Consider the following 21,740-nt stretch of genomic DNA (forward strand, 5'->3'; position numbering starts at 1 on the left):
TGTACTGCGCTTCTTGTATTTTCTGGGTGCATGGAATAACTCTGCTCTCAATCACAGTGTGAGGTTTCAGAAATCTATCTTCCATGATGGATAAACCACTTGCAGAAAATCTGTTCCACATTTGCTTGTCCCTCCCTGGCAATAAATTAGAAAAGGCAATAGTGGATTGTTAGAGATTAACACAAAAACATTAAGTAATGCGTTGTTTTAGCTATATTTTTTCTCTTAAACTGTGCCTTACTAATGATTCTTCAATAGAAGATGGTGCCTAAATGAATAATTGCATAATTGAGAGAGCTTCTGTCCAATGAATTTAAACTGTCCATGGAGAACTCGAGAGGCCTTCTCTAAACATTTTTAAATCTGAATTTACCAAACATATAAAAGATGAAATTATAGATGCATTCAGTATGACTTGGTTGAAGAGCCTTTGGCACAACTTTGTCTGCTAATATCCCATTAGTAAGCCCTTGGAACTGCTGTGCATCCACTGTACTAACTTACCCAAGGAACATTTAAAGTATTAGGTAAAGTATTATGTACTTTCTCGTAGTGCCCCTTTGAGTCAAAGGGTGTTTTTGCTACTTGGCTACAGTAGAAGAAAGGTTGTAGCCTGCATTTGCCAGTAGGGATAACAGCAAGGAAAAGCTGCTTTAGCTTTCTGAAACGCTGCTTTTTGGGGCTGAAAATACTTTCACAGATGCAGCCCTCTCAGGGACCTAGCAGAGACAGGAGACTCTTGTATAGTTATGCTCTTACTTACTTAATAACCACACTGTGCTTCAGAACATAAATTATAAAACCAGCAAAACTAATTTAATGAGGGCATAAGAACTTAATATTTCCTGAAAGTAACTACTCTGAAGTGAAAACGCAGTAATAAATTCAGACTGTTTATTTTAATCACAAAATCAGCTATGGAACTCCAAGTTGCCAAAGTTTCTGGAAGGCATAAAATAGGGATGTACATGATCTTCTCAATATTTTTGAACTGTAAAGTATAAAAATTATCAGTCCCTAGGTGAAAATATTTTCTGTCTTTCAGGGGGACATCGTGAAGAAGTTTTATTAATAATGTTAATTTTCCTTTCTGCTCTGCTCAGTGGTTCCTTCCCAAAACCTTGAGCATGATATTTTTTCTTACCAATTTTTTCTTTTTCATTAGGTATGCATTGATTTGTGGGGTTTTGTAACTTTTCACTTTTAAAAGGGGCACAAAGTAATGTATTTCTGATCTTATACTTGTATTTGAACAACACCATCCTTTAGCTAACACTTTCCATAAAGAGAGAAAAAAAGCTTATGTAGCAAATGAAGCATTGTTTTCTTGAAAGTCTTAATAAACTGTACTTTCTGGTTCAAAGTGGCTCCAGTTTAACAAAATACTTAAGCACGTGTGTAACACTGAGAATGGAAGCAATCCTTCTTTATTCAGAAAAGAATGGCATTTTAGTCCTATTAGTGACACTTTGATCTGTGCATAGTATCAAGTACACGCTGTAGTACCTTGCTAAACCAGAAACAGAGCAAGGTCCTCTCTTTGCTAGGTCAGATATCAGTCAGAAATGAATCCATTACCCAGACCGAAGTGACTAGAAAGCTAAGAGTATTCAATAGCAGAATAAGACTTACTTTTGTCAGTCTTACAGAAGACAGCACCGTCCGTGAACTGCAACAACCCAGGAGCTGCTGTGGTGACCACTGTGTATCAGGGTGTCCCTTGGAGGTCTAAACTGGGCTAGAACAATTTTGCCACTATCATGGATTCGTAAATGCATTGGCATATTTGTCAGGGGAGATGCAGTAAAGGTTAATTATTTAAATCTGACCTGAATTTCCCATGCTTCTATCGTGTTCCATAAAAAGAAGTTCCACAGTAATAATTTGTTATTGGACTAAAACTAGAATTAGTTATGACCCACACTGGACAAGAAGTAGCTTTTTGCTTGCTCGTCATCCCAGCTGGGGTGTGTAAGTAGGTGCATAACACTGCCCATTGAAAATATAGTTCATTAAATCATGTTGGGATATAAAGGGCATATTTAGTCTCATGTGGGGATAGCCAGTGCAGACGACAGGTTTTCTCCTCTATCCCCTCATCCTTAACAGAGAAATACATTCAGACTATTTACAGGTAGTCCCTTTTAAACACAGAAGTATCAGGAACTCAGGTGAACTGGGGTGTGCATATGTGTGTGTGTATGTGCAAGCACATGCAACACAAAGAGAGAGAGAGAAAGTCACCAAAATGCATTCTGCAGAAAAAAAATGAGGTTTATCTAGAGACTAGTAAAATAATAATTTTGGCAGTGGAGAAGTCCTGAGTGAGGTAGCTTAATGTTTGTACCTTTGTCACCCATATGGTAAAGTCTTGAATAGAATATCTAAAATAGTCATAGCTAAAAGCTAGAAGAAGAAAAATCCCCTCTCCCTTAGTTCATACTGCATGGGCTGTCTGGCTGGAGGCCAAAGTCATGACAGCTTGCATTGTGGCAGGGAGAGCAGTGTGGCTCCCTGATCAAGGTCAGCAAATTTTTAATGAACAGAGCTTGATTACTGCCCCCTTTGTGGGAAAAGGTTGTTTGGAGGTGAACAAGGCTCTGTGCACAGAGGTATTCCACACGTGCCCTCCTTCGCTCTCAAAACCAGACAAGCTGGAGCTGTCTCCAGTATGGTTCCTCGCTGCTGGGGAATGCCTTCCTGAGAAACAGGCACAGTACCTCTATGAACTGAGGCTGGTGCATCCTTATCTCAGCACACAGCACCTGCAGTCAATAGTCACTGAGACCCTGCGAACAGTTTTACTGCACTGTTTCGTCCCACCTCTTGCATGGTGGCATCCCTCAGCTATTGTAAGGCTTGCCCTCTCAAGGTTTTGTATTCCCAGACCCAGTATTGCAGGGCTGCTGGGAATGTTTGACTGGTTTGGCATTCAAATCCAAGCCTTACCCCTCTAAATCATATATCAAGTTTTCTAGGACATCCCGTTGTTACAGAATGGATTTGGAGTAAAATCAGTCCTGCTGCAATCTCAAGGGCATTTTACAATTTGGGATGGGCAGGACCAGAATTTCAAACATAGGTTCTTTCTAGAGAAGGGTTCGAAAATGAGCGAGAAAGCTGAGTTCTGGTTTAAGGGGTTGTCGTAAGAGCTACAGCCTTCCAGAAATGTCAAATTCCTCAGACTGACTGTGGGTCAGAACTTTCCATTAAGCTTCTCCTCTGGAAGCAGATCTGCCTGAAGATCAGATGACAGACACCAGAAAGCAATGCTTGTTTACATACTCAGAGTTTAAAATAAGAAATTTGCCAACATGTTTCTGTTTTAAAAAGGCTTTCTAAAAGTTTTTTGTGAAGAGGCAGCACTGTTTACTTTTACAACGTAGTAAGCAGAACCTTTTCTCTGGTGTTCGTAGCCTATTTGGGAAGTACTTTCCAGCATCCATGGGCAAAGCTGCTTAAAAACAGTCCTCTACAAAAATAAAGTGGTAAAGCTATAAAGCATTTTTTTGTCTTGGTAGACCAAAATAATTTTTTCCCAGTATTTCAGGAAGAAGCTGACATTCCCAAAAGTTCATTAGCTTGACTCTTTTGGGGAGGGGTTTTCTTTTTGCCTTTAATCTTCTACTGATACCGAGAATGCCTTTGTTTGTATTAATACAGGGCTACTTTTTATCACTCCATGTTTAGACGCTAGCTCTCTTATTGACCATTTTAGCTACCTTTTGCTTTGAAAAAAAATACTGAATCTTGTTGTTTTAAAAAGAACAGCTTCGGTGTGATTCCAGCCAGTGGGATTTATAATATAATTCTTACAAGAGGAATCAGAGTTTTGATATTAAGAGCTGGAGCACTTCATTGTCCATAGGGAGCAATGTTGTAAAATCAGGAAGTTCTAAATTCTTTTTTTTTTAACTCTATATTTTCTTATGTCAAAGAGTTAAAATATATTCTTTTCCTGCTTGCTGTTGACTAGCAAAGTATTTCCTCACCCTCTGCTGTAGAAAAGAATCATGCATATTTGACATCTTCCTCCTTTTCTCCTTAATATTTCAAATAATTCAGCTAGACTATCTCCATCAATTGGGTAAGCGGAGCTGTAACACCTACTTAAGGGAGGGGAACCATCTGGTTTCCTTGCAACTTGGAGCCTGCTGGCAAATATTAGGTTGTACCAATTTAGAGCATGATGAAGTGGGAAATAATGGACATTCTTGAAGAATCTGAAATGGGATCAGCTGTTATTGGCAAAAATTGGCAGGTGCAGTGCACTATGCTGGCTGTAAGCGTGGTCTCAGGTTGGAGAGTGCAACTGGGAAAATGGCCTGCTAATTGAATGGTTGCAGGACTCCCAGCAGCTCTGACAGTGGTGGAGCATCATTAATTGGAGGCTCTTGGTTGACTTAGTGGAAGCTGTCACAGAATGAAGGATCCTGCAAGCTGATGTTTACTTTCTAGGTGTTAGTGGGTTTACTGCCTGTTACTCAGAATGAGTCCTTGTGGAAGAGCTCAGAAGTGCTTTCAAACTTAGGAGGACTGGCATAAGGCTGGCAGTAACTATTTCTTATTTATATTTACAGCATGGTGACAGTGGTTGGGAGTCATAAAAGCTATTCAATTACACATTTGTTTAACTGCACACTTCTATTGTTATCTTTCCCATCCCTCTCTTTTTCCCTTTTATGTTCATTTGTATCAGGTTTCTAAATTGGCTTGGCTTGGAGCAGCAACTATTCTTTTTTTTTTATTTAGAGCCTGAGAAGACCTTGTCCTCAACTGAGTTTCTTGGATGCTGCTGTAACTCATACGGTGGCTATAGAAACAAAAATAGCTTGGTTTTGGTCCAGAACAGTATGACATGCACCTCTGGTTTATGTGGGTCTCAGAATAGCACTGTATGCAAAAGCACAAATGCGTTAGCCGTGGCTCCCTTTTTCATATGTTGTTTTTATTCATTAAATGCAAACATATTGCAGTGCATCCCAGTTTAATATAAAGGTCTGTTGGCAAAATGTGGCATTTTCCTTCAGCTGTTAGCACCCCTCGAGGGAAGATCTATTGGCAATGAGTGCTGTGCAGAAAGTGCTGCTGACTTCAGAGTGCACTTCATGTATCATCAGTGACTATAGCACCCTATGCACCTAAAAACTCTCCAGCTATGTAAGGCGTAGCTTTCCTGTATGAATTATGGTGGCTAGGAGGTAAGAGGCCTCAGCGACAGGGTTATCCCACCCCGCATGCCTTTGGCGCTTATAGGCATGAGGTTATCTGTGAGTTTGGATTGAATGAGGAACAGCGAGCTGAAAGCTGGCCTGAACGTCCTGGTGCTCTGCTGTCTTCATGGGCTGTAGGCCAAGTTTTAAACCCTTTGGGAGGACTGATGAGACCAAGTTTTCAAGTTGGACCCCGAGCAAGTCTTCCAGTGGCCATCATGCTCTTCCCCAGTTGAGGTGATATAGCTGGAAAAAATGCCTTCAGTTTGCATCTGCATTTGGATAACCTGTGTCAGGTGGGAGGCAGGGAAATGAAATGGGAAGGATTTGGAAGCTGTACCCCTGAAACAAAACCCTGTGTGGCAAACGTCAAGCACAGGCCTATGATGAACCTGGGAATAGCAAGGCATTGATGGAGAGGCTCCTGCCTCCTTCCCCTGGCTCTGCCTCTGCAGCTTGGGACAAGCTATTTTGGGGAGCGCCATTTTTTTAAATGTCGTAGCTTGATGTGCACGAGTTCACAGTGCCTGGTTCTAGCCTAACTCTCATGGATGCTTATTCTGCCCCTCTTTTGATTTTCCTGGCATTAAGAAGTGGATGGAAATAACTCACCAGCTTCAGAAAATTAAATAAATTGGGCATCGCCCTGAAGCTGGACAGTAACACTTGGCTTTTTTGGTTTTGGGAAACCCTGCCTCCCAGGGACCTGCCTGGCTGACTGAGAGATGGCGGACAGATGATGAAACCAGGCTGGTTTTGGGACCTGTCCTGAGCACCCCCTTTGCCAGGGCTGATCCTCCCTGCAGCCAGCCCTGCAGGTATGCACAGCACCCCAGACCCCGCTATGCCCCAGGGGGCAGCTGCCACATTTTGGTGCTCAGCGGGATCCCCTTGCTGGGGATGCAGCTGGGGCTGGGGTAGGAAAGGATCATGGTGCTTCAGGGAAGAAGGGCCAGGCAGGTCCAGCAGGTGCCATCAGCACACTATGATGGGCTGTTAACATCCCCCCTTCTTTTCTTTTTTTAATCTTTTTTTATCTTTCCCTTTTCCTCCACACACAGCTGAATGAATCCGCCAAGCAGCTCATCGAGATGGACAAGACGTGCTCAGCTGTCGCCTCCGGCTGCGATGTGCCGCTGCCAACGGAGACGGCGGCAGTGGCAGCGGCAGCAGCGGCGGGTCTGGCACCATGCTCCACGCTGGCCAGCGCTGGGGCGGCCGGGGCGGCCCAGCGGCAGGCGGAGGGCAAGAAGAACGCCAAGAAGCGCCACTCCTTCACCGCCCTCAGCATGACGCACAAGTCCTCCCAGGCTGCCAGCAACCGGCACTCCATGGAGATCAGCGCCCCCGTCCTCATCAGCTCCAGCGACCCGCGGGCGGCTGCCAGGATCGGGGACCTGACCCACCTCTCCTCCAGCGCCCCGGCCCAGGTAAGGGGGAGCGGAGGTGGGTTTTGGGCACCCTTGGTGGACAGCACGCCACTGACTCGCCTCTTTCGAAATGGCTGACCCTCGCACAAAGCGGTTGCACAGTGCTGTTGTCCCGATGTGACGGTACTTGGCATCTGTCGTTCCCATCCTTGTGTTAATCAGTGGGCAGGCATAGGATAAAGCCAAATTTGATCCACAATAATGCAACACGTTTAAAAAAAAAGTAACCTTACAATTTGTTTGAAGTAATACAGCTTATGTTACATCACTTTCTGTTGTAGAAAGGAATAATTTTGAGTGATCCTGTTACCCTGAATGTATCTGTTACCCTGCAGGGTAGCAATGTCAGTATGAAATTCACACATTGGGGATAAAAAAGATTTTTGGAGTAATTGTTTCCCTACAGATCACTGGAGGATGAGCAAATGTGCCATACTTTGACAAGTGTTGTACCCAGCGAGTAGCTGCTGTTCAGAAACACCCAAGGAGGTTTTAAACCATCAGACCTGCTGAGGGTGCAGCCCCTGGTCCTTTCCCCTCTCGAAGGTGTGGGCAGAGGAGCAGCCTCCTGGACATCCCCACAGGTCCCAAAAGGAGCTTCTGAGCAGCTGCTTCTGGGGGCCTGGCAGAAACAGGAGCCAAACTCACCAGGGACGCAATGAAACCCCTTGCAAATGCCCACTGTTTCTGTGGATAAGGGAACCCAAGTGGTGATTTGCAGGTTGAAGGCATAGAACAGAATGGAGAATAGTAACAGTCCCAGAATTCTTCTGCCTCGGCCTTCCTGCTCAGTCATCTACACACTTGGTGTGCAGATTAGCAGCCACGGGTTCCCTCTACAGACCAGCTCCTCGTGGTCTGCGCTGCTTGCTAGCACTGAGATAACCTAAGCGGGGCAGGGTCTTCCCACCCATCATTTCTCTGCTGAAAAAAGCTGTCCTTGCCCTTTTCCTCTCCCTGGCCATGCCTTCCTGCCCCTTGCACCCATGTCCTCATACAGGGACAAACATGGATCACTTCCCACCCCTGTGGTGGCCCAGAGCGGGAAGCAAGCCATGTTACGGCCACTGCCCACACTGGTGTGCGTGTAGATGGCTGGGAGAGGGCAATGTGGGAAGGGGGACAAGCAGCAAACTGCAGGGACTGCCTTGGGCAGGAATGCCTGTTTATGTCCATTTGCAGCGGTGGTGGGTCTCCCCTGTGGGGCCAGTGTGGTACCTGAGACCACGGAGTCACTCTCGATGGCTGTGCCATACTGCCACCCATGACATGAGCCCCCAGGCCCCTGCAGCGCAGGCTTGCAAGGACACCGAGGAAGGCAGGGTGCCTGTGTGCATGCCAATGTGTGCCACAGGGCTAGCCAAAACAGCGTGCCAAGAGGTTGCTTCCACAGCAGAGCAGCACCCTTTGCTTCTGCCTCAGCTGCTCGCCTCCCTCTGCCACCCATCCACATGTAGGAGCCAGAAAGGCAGCTTGGTCCAACTGTAATTTAGCTCATTTTCTTCCATGTGCCTTTTCCAGGCAGGGTGTCTGTGCCATAAGGTCTTCCCCCTCCTTTCAGCCCTCAGCAGGAGGGTGAAGGTGAGGATATGACCACCACACAAAGCAGTGCATGTGCCAAGATGTACTGGGACATCTGTGAAGCAGCACAAGCACTAGACATGAGTGAGGGTCCCAAGCTTGTCAAGTAAATGACACCCAGGTTTTTGGCACTCGGAGTGACACATTTGGACTTTGCAGAGATGTGACAGACTGTGGCTTTTCTGTTCTTGTACTAGTCAAGGGAAAAACCATGTGCACCCTTTGCTACAGTCATGTGAAGACTCATTCTAAGCTAGTAAACCACAAAAATTAGACCATGAAGCAGAAAGTGCCTTGACTATTCTCCCCCATTTTAACAGAACAACTTGTGTGCAAAACCCCACTCATTTTGCAGACCCTTAGGGCATTTGGGCACAAGTGGTAGGAGATAGAAGGGCCCTGTGTTCTCTGTAACAAGTTATGGTTATCAAAATCCAGCCCAAAGGAAGGTTGGTTAGGTCCTTTGCAGCAGATGGGAAGACATGTAATTGGTGTCATGGTCAGAAGCACAGCTAGGGCTGGGGTATAATGAAGCCACTCCAGTGTGTCCATGGTGGGAACAGGTTCGGGGAGTGGTTCTTCTGCCTCAGGGTGTAGAGAAGGTTTGCAGACAAGGCAGCTGAGCATGTCTCCTTCACTGCTGGCCAAAACTGTCTTGTCCAAAATCCAGGGAGGGGAAAAAGAGTCTTGGTGGTTTGGATCAACCTTAGTGAAAAGAGGTTTCCTTATGTTAAAAAGCATTATTGCAGCCCAAGGACCCAGTCACCCCAAGCATGGCATTTGCATGTATGAATACATATCTCTGCTTTTGAGGGCCTTACTATTTGCTTTCTGGTATGAGGGATTTAAACATTTTCCTTTGCAAACTTTGCTAGGAATGTGGATCTGTTGGGAAAAAAAAGTGGAGCTGACATTCTCACTATATTCTCTTCACTGTAGGAGCAGCCTTCAGAAAAATGCCTCGCTGTTGTAAGAGTAGCAATAAAATCACAAGAGCTACCAATATGCATTCACCTGCTTTCAGCCTTCTTAGTTAGGTCTGCAAAGAGGCCAGAATTTGCATCTTACAAAATGTACATTAAAATTGTGCAGCTGTATTTGTATATCTATTAATCCCATAATAATAGGGGTTATATTTTAATTAAAAATGTCAGAAATTCAGTTCCTTCTCTGCTGTCTGCTAAGACCTGACATGGCTCTGAAACAATTAATGATGCTGCAGCCTTAGACAGAAAATCAGTTCAGCATTTTCCTTTTATTCACGTGGCTGAAAGCCAGCCAAAGTAGCATAGACAAAGGGCCCCTGAGCTCTTACATCAGGGCATTCGGGGTAGTGAGAATCTTGTCTTCGGATCGTTTTGTTCTAAAATGTGTTTGCCATTTTTAAGGTAAATGTCCTGTATGTCTTGTTAGGGGTTTGACATCTTGACAACCTGTAAACTGACTGTACTGCTTCTTCGGAAGAGCTCAGAGGCGTGCCTGAGAGCATGGGCAGGTTGGTAGGAAGGCTGTGTGTGTAGCTGCCAAACTTACTGCTGAGCTTTGCTGCAGGAATATGGCTCACCTTTTCTTTCCTTGCTTGAAGAGGAACCTCTCTGCCCTGCAAGTCATCGTTACAGGTTCTCTCTGTAACCATCTCGAGCCCCTGCTAGTTTGCAGCAGCAACGTCAGCCAAAGCGTATTTCTTATAGGGAAAACAAAAAATTTACAGTTTCAGTGCTGGCTGAATTGTTAGATAGCAAATTTATGCCTTTCCTTTCACCATTAGAATCCAAATTTGGTTTATTGTGTCTTTATATCATGACCTTGAAATTTCCAGGCACTTTATCATGGTTTATTTAACAGATCTCCTCATAAAAAGAAATAAAGGAATTTTGTTCAGTTTAGTAGGTATGAGCTTCTCTGGTACATGTCAGGATTGGTATTTAGCTTGCAGGGACATTTCTACCTTTTCAAAAAAATTGACACAGTTTTCCTTTAGCCTGTGCTTTCGACAAGCAGAATTCAATTACAGGAATTCTTGAATGGCATCCAGTCCCCTACCTCAGGCAACCGGCTGGTGCCCAGCGAAACAGTCTTCTTAAAACAAGCATCCATTTTCCTTGTAGTTCTGAGGCACCTACGTCTGGGGCACCTGCTTTTTCTCCGCTGACGTGAGAGGAAACAGAGACATCGAAGGCTTCTTACTGTAGGAACTGAAAATTTAGGTGCAAATTTTAGATGTTTCAGTAAATGTGGAATATATTCCACCCCTTAGAAGTGATTTCATGCATAGTACTGTATTCCTGTGGCTTTTGTCAATTTTTGTGAATTGAAACCAGACTTTCATGCCGAGCTGACACGTTTTTTGTTTTTATGAGTTGTTGGACTATTATAAGCCTCCTGCTTCTCCAGGAGGGCACAGATTTATGTGTATTGAGCACTGACATGCAGACCAGAGTATGAAATCACATGTTTTGAAAGCACTTCTGCATATCATTAATTTAATAATTGAACACTATAGGCCTTCCATAACATGTTCGTTGTTCTTTAAGCAGAACCAACTCAGCTGTTTCCCAAAAGCCAAGATGCATTCTGAAATGAGTGATGGTCTAAAAAGCATCTTCATTGACTGCAAACCTAGGGATGCTCACAGGCAGAAGAATCAACTTTAAGCCACCTCAGCTGGGTAAAATAGTGACTGGAAGACCATAATAGCCAGGATACAAAGCATTTCTTTTCAAAGAGGCAATGCTGGGATCTTCATTTGGCTTGCAGCTGAATTTACTTCTTGTATGCTTTTTGTTGCATGCCGAGTATCGCTCATTAAACGTAAGATCTCCATCTAAATGGTAATAGTGTCTGTCCATCATGCAGAATGTCCTATCATGCTGGCAAAATGGATTTTTATTGAAGATGTAAGTAGTGCTGCAGGCCTGTGATGGAGCTAAAGCTGAATTAGGTTACGGGTGCAGAGGAGCAGTTCATAACTGAGACTCCCTGGAGAGCAGGGAAGGTCCCCCTGGACAGTAATCGTGCCTAGGCCTCAGATGGCTTGTCTTGCTTCCATTTGCACCCCTTATGAATTATTCTTCCCTGCTATTTGGAAAGGTCATAGGTCAGTACTGCTCCAAATCCCCTGGTTTTTGACGGAAAATGCACCTTATGAATAATGAAGTGTGGCTTTGTGCACGCCAGGATAACAGCTGAGTGAGGAAGAAAGGCTCCTTCCTGCAGAAGGAATTTCTGTGTGTGTTTTGAACAACTCGTCACCATGCACAAGAAGTCCATTTGTATCTGTGAGTGTTAGTACAGGCTCCTAACCAGAGGCCACATGTTCAGGAAAAGCTGAGAACAATGTCTTGCACGCTCCCAGTCCCAAAGAGTGACAGTATTTGAAATGAAAAATGTTCCTTGAAGTGTCTCACTATATAAATCATTTGGAAGTGTGACTCCTTATCAGTTATTTAGAAGTGCTGAATTTTAGCTGAGAAAATGTAATAGCAGAACTCTGGTTGAGCCTTGGCTGATAACCTAAATGTGCTGACCATGAGAAGCATACAGATTATACATAAAATCCAGAGACTAAAAATGAACATTGAATTTTCAAGTGCACAACAGGCTCTGAGAAAAGAAGAGAAATTCAGGTATTTTTCAGCTTTGGCCTGGAGTCCAAATTCTATCCAACCCGCTCTGCTGCTGGCTGTGAATGACAACTGGCTGGACATCCATTAACGAGAGTGAGACAGCTGAAACCAAGGGCAGCTATCTCAGGAGGCTGCAGCCATCAAAATGGCAAAAGAGAAGTAATGTTAGTCCGACCTGTGTTTCTGTCATTTAGATCGAAATATGTCATGGAAACAGCATAAGAGATTTTGCTGAAGTCTAACCTAAACTACTCCATGGTCTTTGTACATTCTCAGTTCTACTCTAAATTATTTAGAACTAGTTCCAAACATTGCCTATTCATTGCATCTCTATTTTAAATAACTTTCTAAAGAACTCTTGTTGGGGGCTTTGTAGGTGGGAAGGGGTTAAGTTTTTTTTAAGTGGAGAGCTTTGGGCAGGCATGTAAGCTGCTTTTTTTTTTTTTTTGCTACCAGTAGATCTTTGAATATACTCTGAGCATATTGGGATATATTACATTATTTGTCAAAACTGTTGCAAATGAGACACATGAGCTGACTCAATCTATTGACTGATTACATAAGCTACCGAGAATCCAGGTCAAAGCAAAATTGCCTTTCAGAAACTACCAGTTTACAGACAGTGTCTTCTCTTTATGCTATAATTTGCCTCATCACAAATACATTCAGAAAGATTTTTCAAGAACCACAAAACCTAATTTTTTACAGGATCTAGGAAGAGAAGGTTGTGCTTTAGAAGGGTTATTCAACCGTGCATGAAATCCCGTTGCCTGTAAAACAAAAACAAAATATTTTTTTCCAGTTGCTCCTCAGGGTAGTAACCCAAAAACATTTTGCCACTGAAATCATTTTTGCAGAGGGCTAATCCTGAGGCTTTACGCTACCTGCCCATCAACTACTGATTTGGAAGCCTCAAGAGCAAGCAAGGCACTCTTGTATTTACACTATACCACAAAATCCTGTCCATCCGGCACATGCTATGTGTACACACATGACATCTTAGCAGAAATGACTGCAGTGTGTATTTTCCCTTTTCTGTTTGTTTGAGTTTTTTGGTTATTTGTTTACCACTACTATCTCCCTGGAGGGAGACTTCCTACAGGAGGCATTGCACAGGATCCCAATGAGTTTGTTGTGCAGTTATCAAAAGGATAATTAAGAACATGTTATTAAATTAACATCTTTTAGAGGTCAGGCTTTCACTTTAAGCTTTCCTGTCTCTCTGCATTTGATTTTTCATGTTCTTTGATCCCAGAATTGCAAGAATCTATTTACTATAAAACCATTTAAAATCTCATGGTGGAGAGCTAGACACTGGTGCTCAGTGCTGAAAGGGTTAGTCTTCAAGAGAAACAAGGCTGAATAAAATATAATTCTCATGATGCTCATCCACACGATGCTTAATTAGTCCTCATCTGGGGGAACTGAGAAGCTGCAAACCAGAATAATCAGTGCTTTTATGGATGGTAATGTCAGATGAACATTTGGAAGACAATGACAAAAAATATTTGGGTTTTTTTTTCACCAACTTGCAGCCATCCTTAGATTGCAGGATAGTGGAAATGGAAGCTCAGAAAACACATTTACGTGACTTCTCCAGATCTCTGCATAGCTCCATGAGCTATTCACAGAAGACACGGTCTAGAGTTTTTGGCCTACTATGAGCCAAAAAATAATCAAGGCCAACGTGGTGCCAGAAGAGACTGGCATAATATTCTGCCTCACCTTCATCGACAGCCGCAGCTACTTACACGTTGTAAGAACGACTGAGTAAATGCTAAATCATATAAATTTAGCTCCAGTTTTTGCAGGAAGGAAGTGGGTATTTATGCAGCTATTTATGCAGCTGCAGCTTTTATCATGCACATTGGCTTGTTTTTTACACACATACTATTACGGAAGAAAAAGTCTTACTCTAGAATTGGTAAGTCCGTTTCAGTTCCCACTTTGGTAATTAGAATTTGATGAGGCTACTTGATCTTGCATGTAACACTTTTCATCAATACTTGGTGGCACTACCATGCATTAAGTGCTAATGCATTATTTCCAGGAGCATTAAGGCCTGGAGTGATTGCCACAGTCATTGTTTTATGGAGTCAGTGAATTAGAGAAACGAGTCACAGGAATCTTAAAGACCATTAGCCTGTTTTTTGTGATATTTCCAGAGGACAGTATGTCAACCTATGTGAGTTGAATGTTTGAGTGTTTTTCTCTTATTTTAAAGTAATATTAAAGAGAAATTTAAAGTAAGATGCAAATATGCATTCAAGACATTAAAAGAAATTTTTCTGTGAATTAATGAATGTGATAAGTGCCCTGTGGTGAGACAGTGCTGGATTTGCTTTGAAGTCAAAATAGAGATTTCTGTTTGGTGATTTTCTAGATGATAAGAACATTTGTCTGATAGCAGCAGCAATTATTTTTCTGTGAAGGCTGCTGCAACCTGCAACATTATTGTACTCTGTTGCTAGTTTTATCACTGTCTTCATGACTTCTATTCCCCTCGAAGCACTGAGTCCCGTGCTTTTGCAAGGCACTTCACTAATCCCTGCAGGCACCATGTCTTTTCAAATTAAACCACAAACATGGCCTTAAAGTACTGGTGAAAATCTAAAGTAAATCTACAAGGGAGAGAAAAAAATAGTTTATGCTGGAAGTCCAGACTACTAATTCTTATGCTTTCATAGAGGTGTGGATGGGAACAGAGAAAGGGAATGAATTTGAGATGAAGTTTCAGCCCAGATGACTGGTTATTACCTTTAATTTCCTGGTCTCTGTGGGCTTGCCAGTAACGTTTTGCCAGGCTGGTTGCTTTTAAATATCTGTCAGAGCTGACACAAGAGGCAGCAACATCTCAGCAGTGTATTATTTACCCAGGAGTATATACTATAAACTGTAATAGAAATATATCATTATGTATACATTAAAGTGCAATTTGTTTTGATGCTCCTGTAGTTCTCTTGCAAATAATACTTACCAGTTGGAGGAGGAATGAGATCCATCTGAGCTTAGCCACGTTGCGGTGACCTCTGAGGAAGTCGGACCGTTTGTTCTCACCAGGACGGGCTGACCCTCAGGCTGGACAGTCGTCTGCAAAGTTCATTTTTGTCAGCTAGCTTTGGCTCTCTTCATTTTACATGACACCTGAACGGTGCCTGGTGCTGGGACTTAAGCATCTGAAAATAGTGTTGGAAATGCTGTGTGGGGACCGAGAGCAGAGACCCTGTGCTCCCCTGCTGTTTTGCTCCAGAGGACCACACTGTCTCTAGGACTAGATCGAGTTTTACCAAGCCCAAAGATACCTTTGTGCAGAGGCTTTCTTCATTCTTGGTCGGCACGGAAAGTCTCCTTGTAACAGCCAACACAGAGATTAGCATAAAGAAACAAAATTTTTAAGGAGGACTCAAGGCATGAGTTATGAGTTTCTATAAGGTATTAGCTTGATTGGGGGTGGGGGGTGGGGGGGCATGTTTCAGTGGTCATAAGGAGGCTGTTGTGTTTACAGACACAAAATCCTTTTATATTATTATCCAGACCATGGGTACATAATCACCTACTACTACAGAGTAGCTGGTGGTAAAAACAAGTGGCACAGGATGAGCTGGGAGTGAGATATCTGTCACACAGCATCGTTGTGCCCCTGTGTATAGTCCGGGAGCTTTACTCAAGATTTAGCCTTGCACGTACAGGTGACATTGCTGTGCTACTAACGGGCACAAAGAAGCAGGGATTAGCGCAGAGGTATCCAAAGGTGGTCTTCAGCGTGCCTTCATGCCCCTGCCTTTCCCTGCTGGCTGGCAGCTGGGGCTGTATTGTCCCTTGGAAGAGAAGAGCTGTTACTGTTCAGCTGAAAACATCGGCAGTGGTAAGCGGTACTCGGAGGATGCCAGATTGGGGTGGGAGCATCACGAAGTCGGATTTGGCTCTTTAGTGGCCTAAGTAAATGGGCTGAGAGTTGGCAGTGTCTAGTTCAGAACACTGCACACCACTATTAGAGTAAACAGCCTCCTAATCAGGAGGTGTGCTACGGTGTAATTACCCAGCAGGTCACATCTGGAGACTCAATGGCCAAATGTTTAAAGGCATTAGAGGCTCATAAGGATACAGAGGGGCATCAAATGGCATTTTCAGAAGTGACTCCTATTACTTAGATTGCATTAAAATCTGTGAGAATCAGACAGTGAAGTACTTCTTAATGCCTCCCTGAGAAAACTCTGCAAGGTGCCTGTGTTTATTAATAGGTGCCCACGTGTCTCTTAAAAACCTGTCTGTCAGAGACGTCCCCTCCCGGGTAAGGCTTAGCAATGGTGAAGTAGCAGAGGTGGAAGAAGGGTTAAGACACAAATGCTGCAGTGTTTGGGCCCTCCCTGTGTAATGCTCGTGTGTGGCTGTATTTGTGTGCCTGGTGCCACAGAAAGGTGGATCACGCAGGGACGTGCCATCAGAAAGGAAGGATGGCACAGACCTCCCAAAAGGTATCAAAGCAGAGAACAAAAAAATCAGAGCATCGTGTCGGATTCCCATTCCCCTGAGCAGATGAAGAGGAAAGGAGGACATGTTTAGTACCTTGTTCCTTAGATCACAATAGCAAAGGTACAACCTGGCTCCAGGGCTAAATAAAGAAGGAAAACAAACTAAGCCCTGCTACCAGCTGTGACGGAGAAAGGCCTGCTGTGTTGTCTGGGAGGATTATTAGTGCTACCAGTAGCTGGGGACACCCACATAAAATTGTAGGAATGGAAAGCGGAAAGGTAAACTTCCAACAAAGGTAATCAAAAGTATGAAGAAATAGAAGATTATTCTTTCACAAAATTCACTCTTCAAAATCTTATTGCAAGTATTATCTTGCAAAGTCATCTAGCAATGTTGTATCTTATAATATGAGCTAATTAGTGATACATAAGAGAGAGAACAGGACCTTGAAAGAGGAGACTTAGAAAGCCTTCACCAACACTGTTGGGGACTGTAGTTTAAATACAAAGCTAGCGAACGTTCAGATGCATAGTAGCAATCAGGCAGCCACCGAGAGAATTCTTCAAGGAGCACAGAGGCGGATGAAGCTGCAGAACAGAATATTTGTGTGAAAGTAAATGCCAAGATGTGAAGAGAGGAGCTGAATTCAATGCAGTGGAAGGCCAGCGGGTCCTGTGGAGTAAAACCTGATGATGAAAAGCGGGGTCATAGGCAGACTGGCAAGTACACCATCGTGTCAAAGCCTGCAGGGGAGAGCAGCTAAAGAAAAACTGGAGCACAATCAGGAAGCAGGCACTGATTTAGAGTTTGGATGCATATGATACTAGGCTGTGCAAAGTGGCAAAAATGAATGGTTCGTAGGGTCCTGGCTGGCACCAGATGCAGCAGTATTACAGAAACAGTCCATAGGCAATAAACTGAATGTCAGGTGGATAGAGAACATACAGGACTATGGAGATTTCTTCGGGATTGTTCAAGAGAAGAAAGCAACACTGTCATCTAACAACACTGAGTGACGATTACACGGTATCTTAATCCCTAGGACTGTATGTTAGCACAAACGTAATAGTGCACAGAAAGTACTTGGGCTCATGCTTCCAGTAATATAGAAGACACAGAAGCCACCACTGTCAATGCAAACAGGAAAACAGATGATGCTTAGGCAGCTACGCTGCTCTCTGGACTTGAGCTCTTCTCTCTACAGAGTCAGGCTGGCTTAGCTCCGGGTGCCTGCAGTGGGCACTCCTGGCTGGGACAGCAGCACCTCTGTAAACTCTGCCTTCGCTGAGGTATGCGGAGAGAGGATCGATCATAGGAGCTAAGGAATGAGTAGCACGTCTCTTACATTGCTATGATCTTCTCTGCTTTTATGGTTGCACCCTGAAGCTGTTCACTCAGCTCTGATTTTTCATGAGGTAAAAGCAAAGTGTTTTGTCCTACCAGAAAAGGGTGGGGACTGATCTGTTTTCTGTTTTCTTGGAGGCAGTTTCTCTAGTTCAGAGCAGGCGTACACTGGTGGCACAACATGAAGAAGTTTGAACCAGCCGATTTCTCACCCTCTTGGGTGAGGCAGTTGCCAGGTCTCTCTGCTCAGCATCTTCTGCAACCCCTAACCCCATTAACCATCTCAAAATAACAAATGAGGGATCATTCTCCAACTATCTCTACATTTTTGGGTGGGTTGGGTTTTTTTTCTGTAAGTTGATATTATCTCACTGATGTGACAGGCAGGATTAATAAAGCCTTAGTCACAGAACTGGAAAGAATGCTTACTTTTACACATAGGACTAAGAGCTGCCTCAAACCTTCCTTGTTTGAGCAAACAGCCAGAAAGTGAAGGGAAATAATGAGAAAAAGGAGATGTACTTGTCACTACAACTTCATGATTGAGCATAGATGTCGGTAAGAGAGGAGACAGCTTGCTGCCTGTTGCCAAAAACTGTGGAATCAGAGAGCAGTGTCTTCATATTTTGCTGCATGATTTCCCAATGATATTGTGTTAATATACAGCAAAGCAATATAGATTAGCAATGCAATATCAAGACATGACACTGTAATAATTATGTGGGCTTCCTTGGAATGAAGTGACCTTGAAATCCATTAATTAAGTAGCAATATGTGTCTTGGTTTAATTCAGTGTCATTTGTAAGTGCAAAAAAATGTCCCTATGTTTCTGTTCCCAAAATAAATCAATATTTACTGTTTGTTAGATACCATTTGGAAACAGAAAAGCTGTACTGGAGGTCTGTGAACTGCTCAGAATCCCTGTTGTATGTAACGGGCTATGTCTGAACCTGCAATTTCTGCATCAAATTTGGATCCTACTTTGTAGAGCCATTCTGCATATGGATATGCATGCGGCATTTGGTTAGACTTACTAAGAAAGTTACAAGTCCCATCAGCCCAGCTCTGCCCTGTCTTTGCAGCAAAGATCTGTTGCTACAGGCCTTCGCATTACTTCAGAAGTTTCCAGTGAGGATTCATTTTTGACATAGATGAATGGGGACTTTGGTGAGACAACTCAAAAGAGTTTGCCCTACATATTTTGCTGAGCATTAATCTTTGAAAAATGAACGATTACATTGAGAATTGCCTTTCAACATTAATAGCTGGAAAAGATCTGCCCCGTTCTCTATATGAGAGCGGGGATTTATTTGCTGTAGTAAAAATGGAGTGGAATCCTACTTTCTTCGTTCAGAGGTACTCCTGGTTTGGGTTGTGTTGTCACCTTTTTCTTAAGGAGAAGAATATTCCTGATGATAAAAATAGTATACAGAGATGAGACTGCATTTTGTAAATTGAATAGTGTCTTCTTCTCCATAGAACCATAACCATTAACCAAAAGAGTAAAAATTTTAAAACAAGCTTTTGAGGGGAAAAGGTTACCTTTACCAAAGAAGGTACTATTGCAGAGATGTACATGATTTTACAAAGCAGTCAAGCAGTTTTGTGTTCTAAAACTTTTAAGGTCTTCATGCAAGGTACAACTAAATTTCTCTGACAGGTACATGGAAATGCTGTTAATAACCTAATATCCCTTGTGTCAGAAATGTATTTTTGGAATGTGTAAGGCTAAAAGATGTCTTTTTTAATGCAGTATCATGAAGTTAGAAAGTCTGGGAATTGATAAAAGATGTGATTTTTTTTTCCTATGTGCCTTCAGCCCATAGCATTTTAGGAAATGGTGGGCTTTATCTTAATCCTTGTATGTTATTGTTTGTGTATTTTCAGGATTCTTCTTCGATTGGAACAGCCACGGTGGCTGGTCCCAGGACAAGTGCAATAATTGGAGATCAGGGAACACCACCGAAGGTCCAGCTCCCCCTCAATATGTAAGCAGCTCATCTCAGTCACTGTGTACTCTTTGGTTCCAATCGTGTGCACGTATGTGTGTGTGTTTGAAATCTGAAAGCCTGATTGTCAGCTCAGGAGCATTCTGAGAAGAGAGAGATTGCAATTTCATACATGACCCAGCCTCTGCTGAAATTGAAAAATGAGTAGAGAAAGGCAAGAATTCCCCCTTTCTCTGTGAGCCTTTTTAGACTCCTGGTATATTTATTACAGCTGTATGAATCACTGTGAACCAAAAGGAATGCCTCTCAGCTAGAGAAAATCTTCTTCCTTCATTTAAAGCTCTTAAAAAGGTGTAGTCCCATGCAATCAAACACCTGATACATTCATCATTAACCAGAAAAAGTGACCCAATTTTATTTTTTCAGTGCCATAAACAAAGGCAATGAATGAACTTCGTATCGGGCGTATGGGCTTATTGAATGGTGTGTAGAATAACAGAACGTTGACTAGATACAGAACAAAAAGAGTAGCGTTCATTATAATAAATCTCTTCTAGCCTGGTTGGTTTATCTGGTACCTGTCTAGTTAAACTGCTGAACCCTTTCCTCTCATCACATATACCTTGTGAATGCAGTAGAACTATATAGACACACACACATATCCACACCAGTATGTTAGGGTTTTATGGTATGGCTAAAACAAGGTCTGAATTCACAAATAAAATACTAAAATAACATAGCAAATCTGCTTCAAGGAGAATAGGGGAGTTGAAACAGAACCAAAAGAAATTTGTTCTTGGCTACTAAGGTTAGATATTCATACCCGAGGAGTACCACACATCACTGACTGCCCCACAGAGAGGTCTCATCATCACCCTGTGGTCACCCTGTGCAGCCTGTGTGGCACATAGCAGGGCACAAATTTATTTCAAACGTTGCCCAGACTAGGAAGCAGTAACTGGCAATATTTCCAGTATTTAGTTGCTGAACCAGGACATTTTCCAGCTCTCTGGCAATGCCCCTGCCTCTGTGCCTCAGCAAGCCTCCCCTTCTCCCTCCCACATTTCTCCTGTCGTCTCCCCCGTGAAGCAGGCTCATAATCTGGTCTGTCATTTTGCATTTGCGAGACAAGTTCCAGTCAAAGAGGAAGCGTTATCTGAAAGCTGTAGCAGAACTGGGGAGGTACAACCCTAGACAGAGCCCTGTGGCTTCTGCATTATAAGCAGCTTCCCGAAGCCAAGAACATGAGCTACCTTCTCGCTTAGGCCTTTTTTTAGGGAACTTTTTACAAAGATTTTGGCTTCCTCTAGGTCCTGCTCCCTAACCCTTAGCCTCACTGTTTCACGTAGCCCAGAATAACTCACAATTATATTTTGAGAGATTTCAGATTGTTGTTTTAACACTTTCTTCTCAGTTGTAGAGCGTTTGCTGGGGAAGTTTCACACCTAAAAAATCTAGAGAGCAGTGAAACGTGTCCAAGTCCAAAGGCTTTGGCTTAAGGCAAAATCAGCCTAATCAGATGGGGCCGCTAGCCCTGATCCCCTGCCAGAGGAAAAGCCCAGAAATGCTTTCTGGGGAGGGAAGCTGCCTGCACTCAAATTGTTTTCAGCCATACACAACAGCAGGCATCCCGCCGGCTCTCCCACAGCCCCCTCTCTGCCAGCACACAGGGCATACGCCTGCCCCAGCGGACCCAGGCTGGGCCTGTCGCTGGGTTTGAAGAAGCCCCTGCCTCTTTGCAGACTAATAGAGGAAACTCCCAACGATGGTCATCCTCACTGCCCCGCGTAGGTGGTGGGATCGGCGGTCCACGAAGAAAGTGCTGATCACCTCTGTTGTCCCAGGGTCATGCTATGTGATACCACATACAAGTTTTCATCAGTTTAACGATACAGAGATTTGTCAGTTTTGGCATGGAGTCCAGGCTGGGCTGTTGTACGCCTTCTTTTAGTCTCTGCAAGGATTTTGCTACTCTCTATGGCGGATGTTTAGCCTCCTTGTGATATTGGTTATCGAGGCTTACTGGAGGCGGAGTTGGGGGAATTTGCAGGGAGGAACAGAAAGAAACTAGTAGGAGACCTGGAGATAGCTGCAAGGGAAAGAAGCCTATGGTCCACTTAGGGT

The 21,740-nt window shown here is 43.4% G+C and overlaps 1 protein-coding gene across 1 annotated transcript in view; it reads left to right on the forward strand.

Annotated features, from left to right (window-relative positions):
* Positions 1–21,740, forward strand: part of SH3RF3 (SH3 domain containing ring finger 3) — a 253,550-nt gene that overhangs the window by 184,264 nt on the left and 47,546 nt on the right. Inside the window, exons 4-5 of the mRNA XM_087759057.1 lie at positions 6,275–6,643; positions 19,555–19,655. Coding sequence (XP_087615183.1) covers positions 6,275–6,643; positions 19,555–19,655 — 470 coding nt within the window. The remainder of the gene's footprint in view (positions 1–6,274; positions 6,644–19,554; positions 19,656–21,740) is intronic.

Source organism: Nipponia nippon, unplaced genomic scaffold (genome assembly GCF_047370975.1).
Source record: "Nipponia nippon isolate SJK-2023a ecotype South Korea unplaced genomic scaffold, ASM4737097v1 scaffold_2, whole genome shotgun sequence".
Lineage (NCBI taxonomy): Eukaryota > Metazoa > Chordata > Aves > Pelecaniformes > Threskiornithidae > Nipponia > Nipponia nippon.